Source organism: Dermacentor andersoni, chromosome 7 (genome assembly GCF_023375885.2).
Source record: "Dermacentor andersoni chromosome 7, qqDerAnde1_hic_scaffold, whole genome shotgun sequence".
Classification (NCBI taxonomy): Eukaryota; Metazoa; Arthropoda; class Arachnida; order Ixodida; family Ixodidae; genus Dermacentor; species Dermacentor andersoni.
Window position 1 is genome coordinate 141,714,482 of NC_092820.1, and position 15,795 is coordinate 141,730,276.

Genomic DNA, 15,795 nt, shown 5'->3' on the forward strand with positions numbered 1-15,795 from the left:
TGCGGTGCGTCGTTACACATGCTTCAATGCCAATGGTATTAACGCCGACATTCCTCGTGGGATGGATTCTGTAGGATCTTTTTTTCTTTCTTTCTTTTACATAAGTAATGCGGTCAACCTTTACCTATATAAACGGCTAAGTATGCCCTATTAGATGCCGTCAAGATCTATGACGTCACGCGGAGAGATAGTGCGGTAACTACCAGGCGGCAGCGCCACGTACCCGTCTTTTCACCCTTTCGCGCTTTCTTTCTGGGCGATTAAACCTTCTCGAATGAAAAGAGCACACGCTTTGGCAATGCAAAAAAAAAAACGTAATTTAAAAATACAGCTTGACTTAAGGATCGTCTTTAGTGTTCATTTGAGGTATAGAACCTACCCGCACAAGCAATATCGTCCTTTCTTCCTTTTTTTACTCCTGGTGTACCACTTGCCTTTCAATTTGCGCCCGCTCGTTATACTGGCAGCGAGTTGACTACCGCTCTACGGCGGCTTATCAGCAACAATCTCTTTGTCCCGACAAATCTCGATAAAAAAAAAGAAACAATAGCACCTCCCCCCGATCAACGCTCCACGCTTTACTCTGTATCAACGATCAGATATGCGCTTACCTCAGCGCGCACGATTCCACGCAACCGAGCGCGCGTTAAGTGATCATTTAAGGGCACCGCCCATATCTAATCAACTTCACACGGGGGTATCACGGGCTCTATATATATCGACTTACCAGGCGTGTGACGGTTCACTCGAGAGAGTGAGAGTGAGTGAGAGAAAGACAGAGACAGAGTGATATATATATATATATATATATATATATATAGAGAGAGAGAGAGAGAGAGAGTAATAGATAGATAGATAGATAGATAGATAGATAGATAGATAGATAGATAGATAGATAGATAGATAGATAGATAGATAGATAGATAGATAGATACCTTCACTGAAAGGACGGTTAACTCGTGCAGTGTTTCTCCTCCCCGGGGTTCAATGCTTTCGTTAGCGCGAGTCGATACCGAGCATAAGTTAAATTGAGCGGGGCTTTAGCTATCACAGTCGACAACGCGCGACGAGGCACAGCGGCGGAGGTATACCCGGATTAATTTCGGCTATACCCAAGGTGCACGAGCATTCTCGCGGTCCGCACCCCCCCCCCCCCTTTCCCCCGCCTCCATCAAAGTGCGGCCGGGAGTCGCACCCGGAACCCTGTGCTCAGCTGCAGAACGCCACAACCACTAGCTGAGTCACCTCGGCGGGTTACTGGGCAAAATAAATAAATAAATAAATAAAAGAAAATTAATTAATTAATAAATATAAAAATAAAGCATCTGATAGTTATAACTAATCTGCGGAGATCATAGGTTATACTGGACAAGAAAATAAAGGATTTGATAGTTAAAACTAATGTGCGGAGATCATACAAAATAAACATTCTTTACAAACTTGCTTTGTTCTCTCTTCTTTCTTTTTCTTTCTTTCCTTCTTTCTTCGTTTCCTTTTTTTTTCTATTCTTCCGTGAGATTGTGAAAACACGTTGTGCTAATGTGACTGACAACTTCCATGCCTTTACACCGTCTCTGCTGTCAAAAATTAAAGCCTTTTTTTGGCAGGCGACGGCTACTTCCAATCGTGTATATTCATTACCCTCGTGAATGTTAATTACTACGAACGGTTAATTATGGACGATAAGTTCACCATGGCCACTTTTGCAGCTTGTTCGCGAAGAAGGACTGCACGCATTTATTTAACCAGAATCTACGCATATAGCAAACCTGGAGGTTTAAAAAAATATTATCAGATGTAGCGTGAATATATATTTTGTATATAAATTCTCTTAGGCCGTTGTTATGCACATGCTGTAAACGTCGAAGCTATTAAAGACTGCCGATCAACTGCAAATAATTTCTGCTCAATTTAAGAGCACTAACATATGGTCCTTGATAAATTATAACGATGCGAATTCGAGGCGTCGTCCTGACGAGAGGCAAAAAGCGTTTTGAAGTTTAGAAAAAGAAGGAAAAAACGAGGGCGGGGGCGAACTGCAAGGTCTGCGTTTTAGAAATGCTAGCAGGCATTTGGAAACCTGCAACCGACAGGACATCTTCGACGAATGTTTTCTTGTTCACTCAAAAATGCGCACGAAACGAAGACCCGACATATATATTTTATTGTATTTTCATGGAAAAAACAAAGAATTTGAATTTTATTAAAATCTACCACGACGGTTATTGCTAATGATACTATGTGGGATGCCGATATTTTTATTGGTTCTCTGCAGCTTCGGAAGAATAAAATAATACGTATCCTGCTTCACAAGGTCACAAGAAATGGTTAGCCCTCACAGTAACGTTCAAGTGCTTTTTTTTTTTTTTGATAAAAATTTTCCCAGAAAACATGGACGGCACGTGTTCAGTCTTTCATCATTTTGCACGCGATCTTTTCTTACAGCTGACAACTTGATAAACACTTATGAGCGACGAAAGACCTCAAAGAGAAAGGAAAAAAAAAAATGAAAGCCGACTCAGAAGTAAAGTTTGTTGAGTACTTGAAGGTCACGGACCAACCGGTTGCTGGCTACAAACATGTTTCATTTGTCAACCTATACTAAATTTGCGCCCGGCTACATTTTCATTTTTGCTTTCTTTGTCTATTTTTGTTTTGTTTTGTTTTTCTTCTAGAGGTCCTAAATATAAGGCTACGGGGCCATGCAGTCCATTAAAGTAACCGTCAGACTTCACCTGAACACTTTCGGTGTAAAACTTTTCGTTGTAAAAACATATGCTCTCAAAGATTTGGTTCATGCTGCTTTGAAGAAGCGTACACCGAATATAAGTCCCCCCCCCCCCCCCCCCCCCAAACCATGACACAAACCAGAAATATCCAGCAACCTCCGCAGCAGCAGCAGCAAAAAAAAAAAAAAAAGGAAGAAGAAGAAGAAAAGAACGCGCTCCAGCAAGCAGCCGTGTTTGGATTAAGCGTGACGGAAGCTGAACAGGCGGCGGTGAAGCGGTCTGCGCACTCCGGCCTCTTCCGCATATAACCAGCTGACTCAGTATCGACCGGCTCTTCCTGCCCGCTCCCGACTTGCAGTCAAAATTCGGAGCTGAAAGCCATTTTCATGACGGCGCTGAAGTGCGTACTTTTGTTGTTGTTTATATATACGAGACATAAACCGGCAACACCTGTCTACACTGCTGCGGCAAGCGATGTGCACCGATGCGCGTGACGTAACAGCAAGCGCAACAACAACAATAGCCAGGGGGAAGCACCTCGGAAACAATCCACGCTGCTTCGTATAGTAACGCGCCCTTCTGACCCGCATGTGACATTTCCGGTGCTTCCGAGCACCGTACGTACACTAGGGCACGCCCCGTGACATTATAAACACGGTGAAGGAGCCTACGTACAAAGCAGACGACCGTAATTAACATCCATGCAATATATCGTACGGCAAAACCTGGTTCAGGCGGTCAACTTTCGGGATATTGCTTTCAATACGCGCTTATCAGTTGGTTGAGCAAAACCGAAAGAGCCGATTGTCTGGCTGAGCATTATAACGTAACGCAAAAGGGACATAGCATCGATCGAAAGTGATCGTCCAAGAATGCGTCCCATAACCATTGCCTTCAATCCGATTGGAAGTTAACTCGGAAGCGATGAAGTCGGATGCATGCAGAACTGTGCGCAAACGGTTTAATAATATCCTTGCCCGATAGCCATCGTGAGAATTTAACACTAATTTTATCTCGACAGTAGCGTCGTCGCAGACGATGAAAAGTACTCGCGAAGTGCGTTTAAGAATACCGCCAGTCGATGTGAAAATCCAGGGTGTAAACCATCAAAACCCAGCACGCCACGTTAATGCACTGTCGCCTGTGTGTTTACTGTTTAGGCCAATAGCAACGGTTTCTCGACAAACAAACATGAGGAGACACTCTATGCGAACACGGAAGTGCTGCCTCCTCCATATAGCTGTGGTGTTTGAAACAAAAATGATAGGTTTTTCACGTTCGTAACAAACCTGGCCGTAATAAGAACCGACTTGGAAAAGAGATGACGCCCCTGTGTCGCCTTCCGGTTCGAGCTGGTTAGGCATGTCGTCGTCTATACTATATGTGCTATTTGGGCCACTGAGACGGTAAGATTGACGGAAGAGCTGTTACGAGATATGCAGGATGAAACCGCTTATCTGGTTTCCGCAACAGCCAGAGTGGACTCTTCGCACACGGGTTGGTTTTATCAGCGAAGCTTGGCAACACGGCGGCAAGCAGTCGGACGCGAGCCATCCCGTTGCTTCGTTTACGAACTTACGATAGACGATGAATAGGTTGGATTAACTTTTTTTTTTCCCCAGATACTATAACGGGCGCGAAAAAAAAAAAATCTCCGTGGGGTTTGTACACGTACGACAACCGTCCTGGTCACGTATGACGATGATCCTGGACGCGTATGACAATGTCCAGGACAATGGCCCTCTACACAAGCGCACGACTCCCTCGAATCTGACTGCACGACACGTTCGCTTTGCAAGAAATGTTTGGCCCCTTTAGAGCAGACCCGAGTTCAGAGGTCATTTGCGAGTACATCTAACGACTAATCCGCCAACGTTCGTATTATGACTAAGTGCATACCTCAACCACGAAAGGCGGGGCGGGTGCCAGGCCAAACTTGGAAACTACAACGAAACCACGAGGCTGACTTTGCGATTGTAAATAATGGTACTTATTATATTCTGTGGCAGTATGAGATAACTTATTTATGATCATGTTCCTGTACGGGAGTGCCCCCGGGAGTATACAAGCATTGGTGTCCCCTGTGATTTATTACCAATAAGGAAACCGCATCTGATGTATTGCAAGCGAAATCGTCGAATGAACTGAAATCGACGCGATCGTATCACAGGATATCCGCGTCGCGCGATCTTTTTAGGAGGCGCACGAGATCGACTCACCGTTACTCCACGGGTTCGGCGGCTCGACGTAGCCGGTGACGATGCAGTCGTCCGTCGGGAAGTTGACCCGGTGTCCCTTGCTTCGGCGCTTGAGCGCCGACGAGAGCGCGACTCCGTGCGCTTGCAATCTCGTAGTTTCGGTCGGAGTGGTCGGCGCCGAGGCGGACTTCTCGCAACCGGCGGAGAGCGATCGGGGCTCCATCGAAACGTCCTCCATGCTCGTGAAGAACACGCTCATGCCGATCCGACGCGACGGACCAGGACAACCCGACACGCCGACACAGAACACCCAAACGGACTCTTTTTTTCTCTCTCTGTCTTTCACCGCCGCCGAACAACACGATACTGCGGGCGGTGGTGCATGGCGCTATTCAAATAAACACAGAAAACACCACCACGTTCGCACACCTGCGCGCGCGCGCGCTCACTTTGCCGTCAGCTGTAGCAACAACGACCGTCGAGTCGTAGTAGGTACTATCGTGGTAGGTGATCCACTTGCGTAGCCGCAAGCAGCAGCACTGCCGTGTGTATCTGGCGTTTTGTCAACACGCCCGAAACGGAGAAAGGCCGCGAGCACAATCGACACCCGTGGTAACCGACGGTCAGAAGATCGCCCGTTCGTCCGTCGTCGTCGTCGTAGATGTCGAAGTCTCCGGCGCACCGCAGTAGCCGAGTCGAGCGATCTTTCGACTTTCCTTCCTTTGGGGCGTTCCGCCGGAGCTTACGGCGAAAGTGGGAGCACGGTCATCCAGGGGATCGTAAAAAAAAAAACGCAACGTGCCGCGGCCGCGGCCTTCGCCGCCGCAGCAGCAGCAGTGATTCCTTAACGACACACACACATGCACGCACGCGCACACAACGGAACCACCAGCGGATCACACCACACAACACACACGCGACGGCGGCGGGTACCGTTAAAACGACGCGCCGCTTCGACTACCGCCAGCACACGCTAAAATGCGATCGCACGTTTTTCGAGAAGGGCACGCAGGGACGAACTTGTCCGTCAAGTGTGCCTGCCGCTGCCTGGCCGTCACTGCTTTCCACTAGCGTTGAGCACGAGACGGACGCCTCTACAACCGCGACGAGAGCTCGGTCCGGTCGCCCGTCGACCGTAGAAGTAGTAGCAGCCGCCGAGCGATGGAAGCACCGCAGAGCGCGGGAAGGCTTCTTTCTGCCTACTCTCCCCGCGTTGATAAACGATTCGCTGCGACGCTCTTCACTTCAGCGGGTGATCGGCGCGTACGCCCGCTGCGCCCCTGTCGCAGCGACGACGGCAGCTTGCGGCAACCGCGCCGGCGCGGCGCGCGCTGGTGATTCGCCTAGCGCTTTGTCTCCGCTGACGTGGCGCCATCTGGACTAAAACGGGGAGACGATAGAGGTTGCGTGAACGTAGCCTCCGTGATTGCTTCGCACAAATCTCGGCACGACAGTCAAGGAGGTTTTTAAAGGAACAGGTTGCTGGAGTGGCAGCCCCCGCAGTTTCCTAAGATAAGCGCAAGTGAAGTCAGAGCTTACCTTGAGACCATTTTACAGCTGAAGCCCACTCCCAGCTGAATTGCTTTTCTTTAGTTAATGCTGGGCTAATGGGAAAATAAAAGCTCGACGTTTCTGGCGAAAACATTGCCTTACTTGATTCGTTTTAGTGCTTTACAGTTAGCGAGATCAGTATTAGTGAGCGAGCGTAGCCTACACGATTGCGTTCGCACGAATTTCTTCGCGTTAACGAGGGCCGGAGTTTGGGCCGTAGTAGTGTGAGCGTGGCCTCCAAGATTGCGCCCGCTGTTTCGGAGAGAAATCGTAGGAATGTCTTCGCGACGTTCTGGCGTGGTTTTCGATCATAGCCAACGTCATACGTTATCTTCAAGGCAAAACCAGTGCAGGAGAACGGAATGCAAAGAGCGTGGTACATAGTTCATGCATGCACGGAGCAAGACACATTGTCCACACTTATTGGCGCTGTTGAGCATAAGTGAGAACTACTCAAAGTGTCATTTTGCTGCAGTGTATTTGTTCCCTGAGTATACGTTACAGAAATGAGCCCCGTATTAATGACTTTCTCGTTAAACCAGTGCTTACAAATGCTGTTAAACACACTGCAATGGGAGCGATGGTTCTGAGTAGGCAAAGAAATGAGTTCCAAAACGATGCGTGCCGTCCCTTTGTTCCCGTGATGCTGTTGGATACGTTGCAGTGTTGCCACGACACATTAAAAAATAGTAGTAGATTTTTTCGCGAAAAATCAGTAGAAATCAGTAGATTTTTAATTTCAGTTTTTGCACTCAGTTTATGAGCCCACGAATTCAGCGCTTATATTAGTACTATGTTGAAGTATTGTAGCTTCCAGGAAATAGTACAAAAATTGACCCCGAGATTTTTAGCCATACTTTTGAAAAACCCGGGGATCTAGAGAGCCATTGTCAAGCACGAATTTAAAAACAGTGAAGCCCTCCGATGGCCTATTCAAAGGCGTCAGATGGCAGTTAGTACCTGAAAGCCTTAGAGTATAGTATCTTCCAGACAGGGGTAATTGGAGATCGCTGGGAGAGGCCTCCATAGGGGCCTCTGTGCTGCAGTGCACATAAAAATAGGTTGGTTTTGATGATGATGATAATGGTGGTTTCATAGTTGTGGGGTTCGGTAGTGCACCCACTTCCACAAATTCACCGCCTCACCTTTTCCCATAGAGCATAAAAACTCTATGCCGTTTCCCCACTTTGCTCAAAGAAAGAGGTAGCGCCACGTTTGAGAGTCTGGAAACGCAACAATGTATGTTAACCTCGGAGCCAACCACGTTTTTCTTTCTCTCGCTAGGTAGCATCACATTAATATAACCTCTGTAACCTCTATAACCATCCATCCATCCTCTGTACTGAAAAAGTTGCAGATTTCGCTTTCGTTTCAGTAGAAAAGCAAGAAAATCAGCAGATTCAAGCGCTTTATCATTGAATCAGCAGAAAATTTTAAAAATCAGTAAATCTACTGATAAATCAGCAGCCGTGGCATCACTGATACGTTGTCCTGCAAGATTTCTTTTTTTTTTTCGTAAGATACCATTACTTAAGTATGTGGGCGATAAAACTACCCAGCGCGTTCTTACAATAATAGGTTTTAAAAACAATGCATGCAGTACTGTTAAATTCCTACAGGCGAGAGATTAAGTGCGCTGCACTCTAAAAAAATCTTGCACCCTTTGCAGCTAATCTCGTATCCAAGCAACTATCATCATCTATATTGTTTGTCTTTATCGCTGCGTGCCCAGTACTTCCAGGTCACGAACGGCATGCGTGTTATCAGCGTGAAATAACATTCCTGACAGAAAAGTAGCGAGCGCAGAGTTTTCAAGAAAGTAAACGCAAGCAAGACTGATGCCGTTATTAGGCAGTTTTAGTTGGCCGTCTGTAACCACATGCATGTACGCAGCGCGCGTGGTTGTGCGACCGTAGCGAAGCGCGCGCGCACGATACGGCGATAGTTGGCCGGACGCGAAAGTTGAGAAGGGGATTGATGACTTGCATGAGCAGGAACCAGTAGTGTGCTACTCAGCGCCGCGATATGCCACCTTCTGAAACTGTGTAGCCAATATAAGCCGTGTAAGGATTGGGAGGTCAATCCCACCGCTCATAACCAGTTGTCAAGATTGGAGTCGGGCATGAATTAGTTGGTAGCTGGCCCATGCCGTCGTCCAACTTATCCACGCTGTGCAGGTGCAGGGAAGGGCTGCTTCTCATCGAGAACGAGGAATATGGGTTTATTTACAGTATCTACACCAGGACGTTGCAGTTCATCAGTCTAGCATGACTGCGAGAGAAAGTACACTGAGCAGCCGCACAGCAGCTGTTTATAAACACTCTGTCCTCCCTAGATCTCTAGGTGAGGGAAACGTTCGACCAGTCATCGTAGCCGAGCCGCCTTTTATAAAAGTGCGAGGGCTTACACACACACACTTCCGCACAGGTTTCACGGTCCCCACCGAGGCCAGACGGTCTTCGCAAAACTCGGGACTTACGTTTAGAGTGTACACTTAAAACGGTTGCACCCTTTGGGGTGTATATTTGTCCCTCAACAATAATTGTCATCTGCTTTGCTTGCGTTTCCTTTCTTGAAAACTCGGCAGTCGCTGCTTTCCTGTCGAGAATGCTGCGTCACACTGATAACGCGCATGCCGTTCGTGACTGGGAAGTACCGGGCTCACCGCGTTAAAGAAGGGAAACGCGGGCAAGACAGATGATTATCGTTGTGGGACAAGATAAGCCCCAAAGGGTGTAAATTTATCTAAGAGTACACTCTACACTCACTCTTAAAACGGTTGCACCCTTTGGGGTGTGTATTTGTCCCACAACAATAATCGTCATCTGCCTTGCTGACGTTTCCTTTCTTGAAAACTCAGCTCTGGCTACTTTCCTGTCGAGAATGCTGCGTCACACTGATAACGCGCATGCCATTCGTGATTGGGAAGTACCGGGCTCGCAGCGTTAAAGAAAGGAAACGCGGGCAAGACAGATGACGATTATTGTTGTGGGACAAGATACGCCCCAAAGGGTGTAAATTTTTGTAAGAGCACTCTTAGAAAAATTAACGATTATTGTTGTGGACAAATATACACCCCAAAGGGTGCAACCGTTTTAAGAGTGTACACTCTTAGAAAAATTTACACCCTTTGGGGCGTATCTTGTCCCACAACGATAATCGTCATCTGTCTTGCCCGCGTTTCCTTTCTTTAACGCTGCGAGCCCGGTACTTCCCAGTCACGAACGGCATGCGCGTTATCAGTGTGACGCAGCATTCTCGACAGGAAAGTAGCGAGCGCCGAGTTTCAAGAAAGGAAACGCAAGCAAGGCAGATGACGATTATTGTTGTGGGACAAATATACACCCCAAAGGGTGCAACCGTTTTAAGAGTGTAAGAAAGGTTTACACCCTTTGGGGTGTATATTTGTCACACAACAATAATCGTCGTCTGCCTTGCTTGCGTTTCCTTTCTTGAAAACTCGTCGCTCGCTACTTTCCTGTCGAGAATGCTGTGTCGCACTGATAACGCGCGTGCCGTTCGTTACTGGGAAGTACCGGGCTCGCCGCGTTAAAGGAAATGCGGACAAGACAGATCACGATTATCCTTGTGTGGCAAAAGGGTGTAATTTTGCTTAAGAGTGCACACTCTAAAACAAAAATTACACCCTTTGGGTTCGCAGTCCTTGATCTTCCGCTGCGCTCCGTATTCGCTTTCACTCTTCCTAGTGTTCGTTCGGCTACGAGGGACAAAAGGCAGCGGATTTCAGCGATTCCTTCGGCTCTGGAATCATTTACTGTCGCAGACAGCGGTATTCTCTTTGAACACTGGCGATGCGGACAAATCATCACCACAAATAAATGTTCTCTTCTTCTTCCTTGAAGACCACCCACTCAGTTTTGTTCGCCTGCGTTTTCCTCGAATAATTGGGCTTCTTCGCTTCGGGGGAGACGGTGTGATAATATTTCCTAATTTGCTTTACTCGAATCATTAATAATTAGATAGATTGCAGGCAGTCCAATACTCTGTAGAGACGAGAGGTAGTGAAACGTGTTCGTTTTAGGGCGAAAAAAGTAGTACGTAACATTATTTGTTACCTTGTTGAGACTTCAAAATTTTGTTTTTGTCGCTAGGCATGCATGCGCAAGTAGTGAACATTGATCGAGAAAATGTTCCGTTCACTGGAATTGGAGGAATGGAACGGACCTGGTTGAGCCACTCAAGGAGTGGTCCAACCCTCACGATTCTGAAGAATTATGGCGGATCTCCACTCTCCGGAATGGAGTGGGAATGGAATGGAGGGCTACACTCCACAACTCTGCTCAAGAGCGCTCTGGGAGCAGCTCGAGCGGACCGTCGCATTACTGCAAGTGCTACCTCAAATCTTGAGCGAACAGCTTCTAGAGAGGCGCTACGATGCCACTGTTAATTTTGCAGTTCTACGCACTTTATTTCAGGACACAAATATTTTATTTCGGGCAGAAATAATGTATGAAGACTATCCAAGCCGTGTTTTTATTTAATGGCTGCTTTTTTACACCTCGATATCTTCGGGATCGGCCCACGAAGACCCGGAGATACATGCCAGAAGACTGAGTTGACTCGGAGAAAAATGCTTCGCATTATATGTTAGCTGCTTCTTCTGCTTCTTTCTTCTAAAGCAAAATAACCACGCGTATGGAGCTTGCTCGTGAAAAAAAATTGCCGTGGTTGAATGCAGTTAAAGCAAGTTTGTCGAGCGACAGCTCTGTTTTGCTTATTTTGGGAAAGGACGAGACCATTCGTTTGCAGAGGGTTAACTCTTTCAAGCGAAGCTTGTACTGGCCCACAAGTTTTGGTGGCGATATGGTCACACAGAAAGCCAGTTGCTCCCAGAGCAGAGCAGCTGCGGAAAAGGGCGGTTTAATGAGCTGACATCTGCGCCGACGCCGTAGCGCGAGTCATCAGCAAATATTCCAGCTGCGTAGGCGCGCGCTCATGCCACGCGCGCAACCAGTCAGTGCCGTTTCACTGCCGTCGGGAAGGGAAAGGGCAGGAAAGGGTGTCGCTCGCGCCGCGCCGGCTTTGTTTCCGTTCAGATCATTCTCGGAAAACGGATGGGACGGCCACGCGTTGTGCTTTCCCTCGAGGAACTGGCAGCCTTAGACGAGCGGCGGTGAGAACTCGCCCGTGAAATGGCTCGCCGTCGGCGAGCCGATCTAGCCGTTAGAGCCCCCCAAGCCCAGGCAATCCGACAGCATGGGGAAGATCCCAAGCAGACGGAGCGGGAGGCAGAAGCAATCCGGCCCCGTTACCTGTGGGTTACTTAACCGTGACCAAGGTCAGGTGCACGAAGCACGAACTTCGCTTACTTCCATTTTCTGGAAGGGGAAGGGTTGGTAACTTTTTGTAGCAGCAATTACCGCGTCTACGATTGCACAAGAAAACACACAGACGCTGCTCGGCAACATCGGCGCGAATGCGCAGTGAACTTGAATGCAGCCAGCGCCTCTGGCGGTGGAGGCACGAAAGACTGACCTTGAGTCGCTGTTCGGTTTCACTCCACAACGCATTAGGCAGGCTAAGCCCAGTTTGACCTTGGCTCAGCTTGAAGGTCAGATTTACGGAACCAGGCATTTTCTGGCTTTGTACCTGTAGTAGTAGAGCTATCGCTCTAAAAAGAAGAGACATTGAATATAATTGGGCAGATCACACGCACTGTGGGGATCGGTGCTGTGCGAAGCACCCTGCACGTATACCTGGCTATCCATCGCTGCTTGGGATTATACAAATCTCCACCGGGCGGACCAACGTGTCTCTAAATTCAGTAGTTGTGTGTGTGGGTCGCGAGCGTGCTTGTTCGTGACAGCAGGACGACGACCACGTCAAAGACGACGACATATGACAGTAAAGGTTGTTACGACCGGCCTGCGGGGGCTGGCGATCTTCGGAGAAGCGACCTCCGAACCCATCCCAGCCCGCTGCGACGACTCGCTTTGTAAGGACAACAATGCGCCTCCTTAACGGCGCCGGCATGTCTAGCCACGTTTGGTGGACCGAATATTGTTAGTCGATTCACTGTTGCCTTCACGGTTTGCTTGCAGCAAGAGAACTCCTGGAAAAGGATGTTTTGCGGCGCATTCTCACGGGCCCCAGAGGTCGTCACAGTCAATGGACAGACGCGGCAGCTACTGACTGCGGGGTCAGCTCTGGGATCAAGAGGCGCCTGCTCGGGTCAAGACCCCTGTCTACAAGAACCCTCTCACCTCGGTGTGTTCAGTGAAACCAAAGTGAGGAAGTGAGTGTGTGAACCCGTCCCCCCAGAGGCGGGTCGACTACGATGACTTTGGACGCTCCCATTGGTCGAAGGTTGAATGGCCGTTTTCCTTCACCTAGGGGTCTAGGGAGGACAGAGTGTTTTTAAGCAGCCGTTGTGCGGCTGCTCAGTGTGCATTCTCTTTAAATCATGCTAGAATGACGAAATGTAACGTTCTCCACCCTTCATGTACATATTGTAAATAAATCCCAAATTCCTCGTTCTCGATGAGAACAAGTCCCTCCCTTCAATAACATCCTTAGCGTGGATGAGTCAGACGGCATGGACCAGCTACCATTTATTTCATGCCTGACCCCAACTCTTACAAAGCATGTACATCTACGCCGGCCCTTCGACGCGAGCTAACGACATGTCGATCGCCGGTTCTGCGTGGGTAATGGACAAGCGTAAGGCGAGAGATATACGGATTGTGACGTCATCGGCAACTACGTGTCATAGAATAGTACGTGCCTACGGCTATGTGATGCGACGCACGTTAAAACGACCATGGCATTTGTACTCCAGCGTAGAAATGTTAAGCCCTGATTAACTTGGCCGGTCATGAAGTGGGTACAACGTCGCACAGTTTCTGCGTAGCATAAACTGCTACAGGAAAAGTACTGTGGAAGACAGGGGTAACTACGGCAAAGACAGGGGTTGCCACGTTTGACTCGCGTCTTGGTTCCTGAAAAGACCCCGCAGTTAGCTGCAGCGTTTGTCAAACGACCGCGGCGGTTACCGGGGTCCGTGAGAAATCGCCTTAGAACACCCTTTACCAGGAGTTTTCTTTCTTCCGTTGTTCCGTGAAGGCTACAGTGAAGCAGCAAACAATGCTCGGTCCGCCAAAGCTGTCACACCTTGGTGGCGCCGCAAGTCTGTCAGAGGGGCGCGCATTGTTGGCTTCATGAAGTGATTCGTCGCAGCGGGCTAGGAGAGATTAGAAACTCACGACCCCCGCTGGCCCAACGTAACACCCCATTTCGATGGGGGCGAAATGCGAAAACACCCGCGTACTTAGATTTAGGTGCACGTTAAGAATAACCCCAGGTGGTCCAAATTTCCAGAGTCCGCCACTACGGTCTGCCTCATAATCAGGTCGTGGTTTCGGCACATAAAACCACATAATTCTTTAATAACACAGCTCCTCAAAGCGCGAGCTGTCAGTACGAAAAAGAAAAAAAAAGACGAGAGACTGATGCTAGCGCATGCTCCGAGAGTTTCAAAGAGCCGGCAACAGCTAGATGCACCTGGAACGAGAGTAGTATATATGCGTACGATCGTGGCCTAGTGCAGCGACAATTTCGTTTTTTTTTCTTTATTTGGTATAGCTCGCTGAAGCACATCCCAATGAAAAAGTACCTGACCATCAACCCAGAAAAACATTTTCCACGGTTTCCGCTTTTTTTGTTTTTTCACATAGAAGACAGAAAGTCGTCCAGGAACAGTTTCCGATTCTTGCCGGATCATAACGCAGACGGTGCTCTTTACGATTTAACAGTGATACTGAGCCTACGCATTTTGTGGAAGACCCGCACGCACGGTTGATCATGCAAATATTGATGCATGCCTGTTCGGCCCATGTCAATTTGATTAAGAGTGTAGTTCGTGTTAGGGAGGTGTTCAGGAATCAACCCGATCCTCCATAGTGGATCACCCTGTTTGATGGTTTGGTAGTGCTCAGGAAGTTTAAATACGTGTCAGCAAAAAACTAAACAACGAAAATAAGGGGAAGAAAGGCTGATTCACTTTAACAGTGTGTAATTGTTTGTTCAGAAAAAAAAGGCAATAAAGGAAAAAGAAATAATTGTGACCTAGTTGGAGCACTGCAGGGTTGCTGTACTGGACAGCAGAGGTTCGATTCCACCATAGGTCACACGCTATTTTCTTTTTTATTAAAGCGAGGCAAGAAAGGGACCTACCTACCTACCTGCTGCAAGATGTCAAGAATCGAGGCAAATAATGGTTCGCATTAAAGATAAAAATATATTGCATCCAGAACGCGCGATATTTCGGCGGAAGTGGCCGATGACGTAAACAGGCGCGGCGGGTCGCCGCCGATTATCGTGCGGAGTTCGTTATCGCGCACCCCTCTTTGTATTCCACCTAGACGCGAAGCACACACACAAAAAAAATAAAAAAATAACGCAACGCTGTCGCGGCTCTGTTGCGAGTGGCCCAGGTCAGCACGTTTTCCTGGCTGTCGGCGTAAAAAGCCTCACCGCGCGTAACGTTATTTGTCGTCGACAGGAGCCCCCACTCTTCGTGTCGGGTTCAATGAACTTTTTCCTATCCGCTCCGCGGCTGTAGCTTGAGTGGCGTCAGCTTCGTACAGCAATTACTGTAGGGAAGTCTATGGCGTGCGCCAAGCACAACGAATCACGGACGCCGTCAAATGCTACATACGGACCTGCGTGTATACACACCGTATGTACGGTAGGTCCCAAAAGTTTACGGAGCACAGGTTAAGTGAGAAATGTGAATTTCTGGAGCTGCTGAGCCACGACTGCATACAATTTCATAGGTAACGGTGTACGTCGCAAAGGTTGCCACATACTGAAACATTGAAGTCGATAAATGTGCTCAGGCTTTGTGGCAATGCAGTCTTTCTTTTTTCGCAACTTCCATGTGCCGTAAACCACCGTGGCCGAATGTATACTGTACGTGTGTACCGTAGTTACTTGCATAATGCTCGCAGGCCCCCCTTGGCCATAAAAAAAAATTGTGCAGAAACTATCGACGATAGTTGTCAATGTAAGCGAATAGCCCAAACGAAAATTTTCTTTACCGAGTCTGATCATCGACCCCCGACCAACCACGAAAAACGGGCGAAATGGGCAAAGAAAGCTATTCGTTTTAAAAATTATAATCTTTTGTTGCGATTACTATTCTTTTAATACTTTGCACACTTTCCGCGGGCTATCTGTCTAGCTACATATATACCTGCGTCTTTTATAAGTTTTCCTGCCTACTTGAATCACCGGGTTCGAAACCAACCGTCGAACACAAGTTGGGCTCCAGGGTGTGTGTCGCTCTTCGGTGAGTA

General features: G+C 48.1%; 1 protein-coding gene across 1 annotated transcript in view; it reads right to left on the bottom strand.

Moving 5' to 3' along the window:
• LOC126533726 (uncharacterized) overlaps positions 1–6,202 on the bottom strand; it is a 342,383-nt gene extending 336,181 nt beyond the window's left edge. Inside the window, exon 1 of the mRNA XM_050180916.2 lies at positions 4,949–6,202. Within this exon, the coding sequence (XP_050036873.1) occupies positions 4,949–5,186 (238 nt within the window). The 5' untranslated portion in view covers positions 5,187–6,202. The remainder of the gene's footprint in view (positions 1–4,948) is intronic.
• Between the last annotated feature and the right edge of the window lie 9,593 nt (positions 6,203–15,795).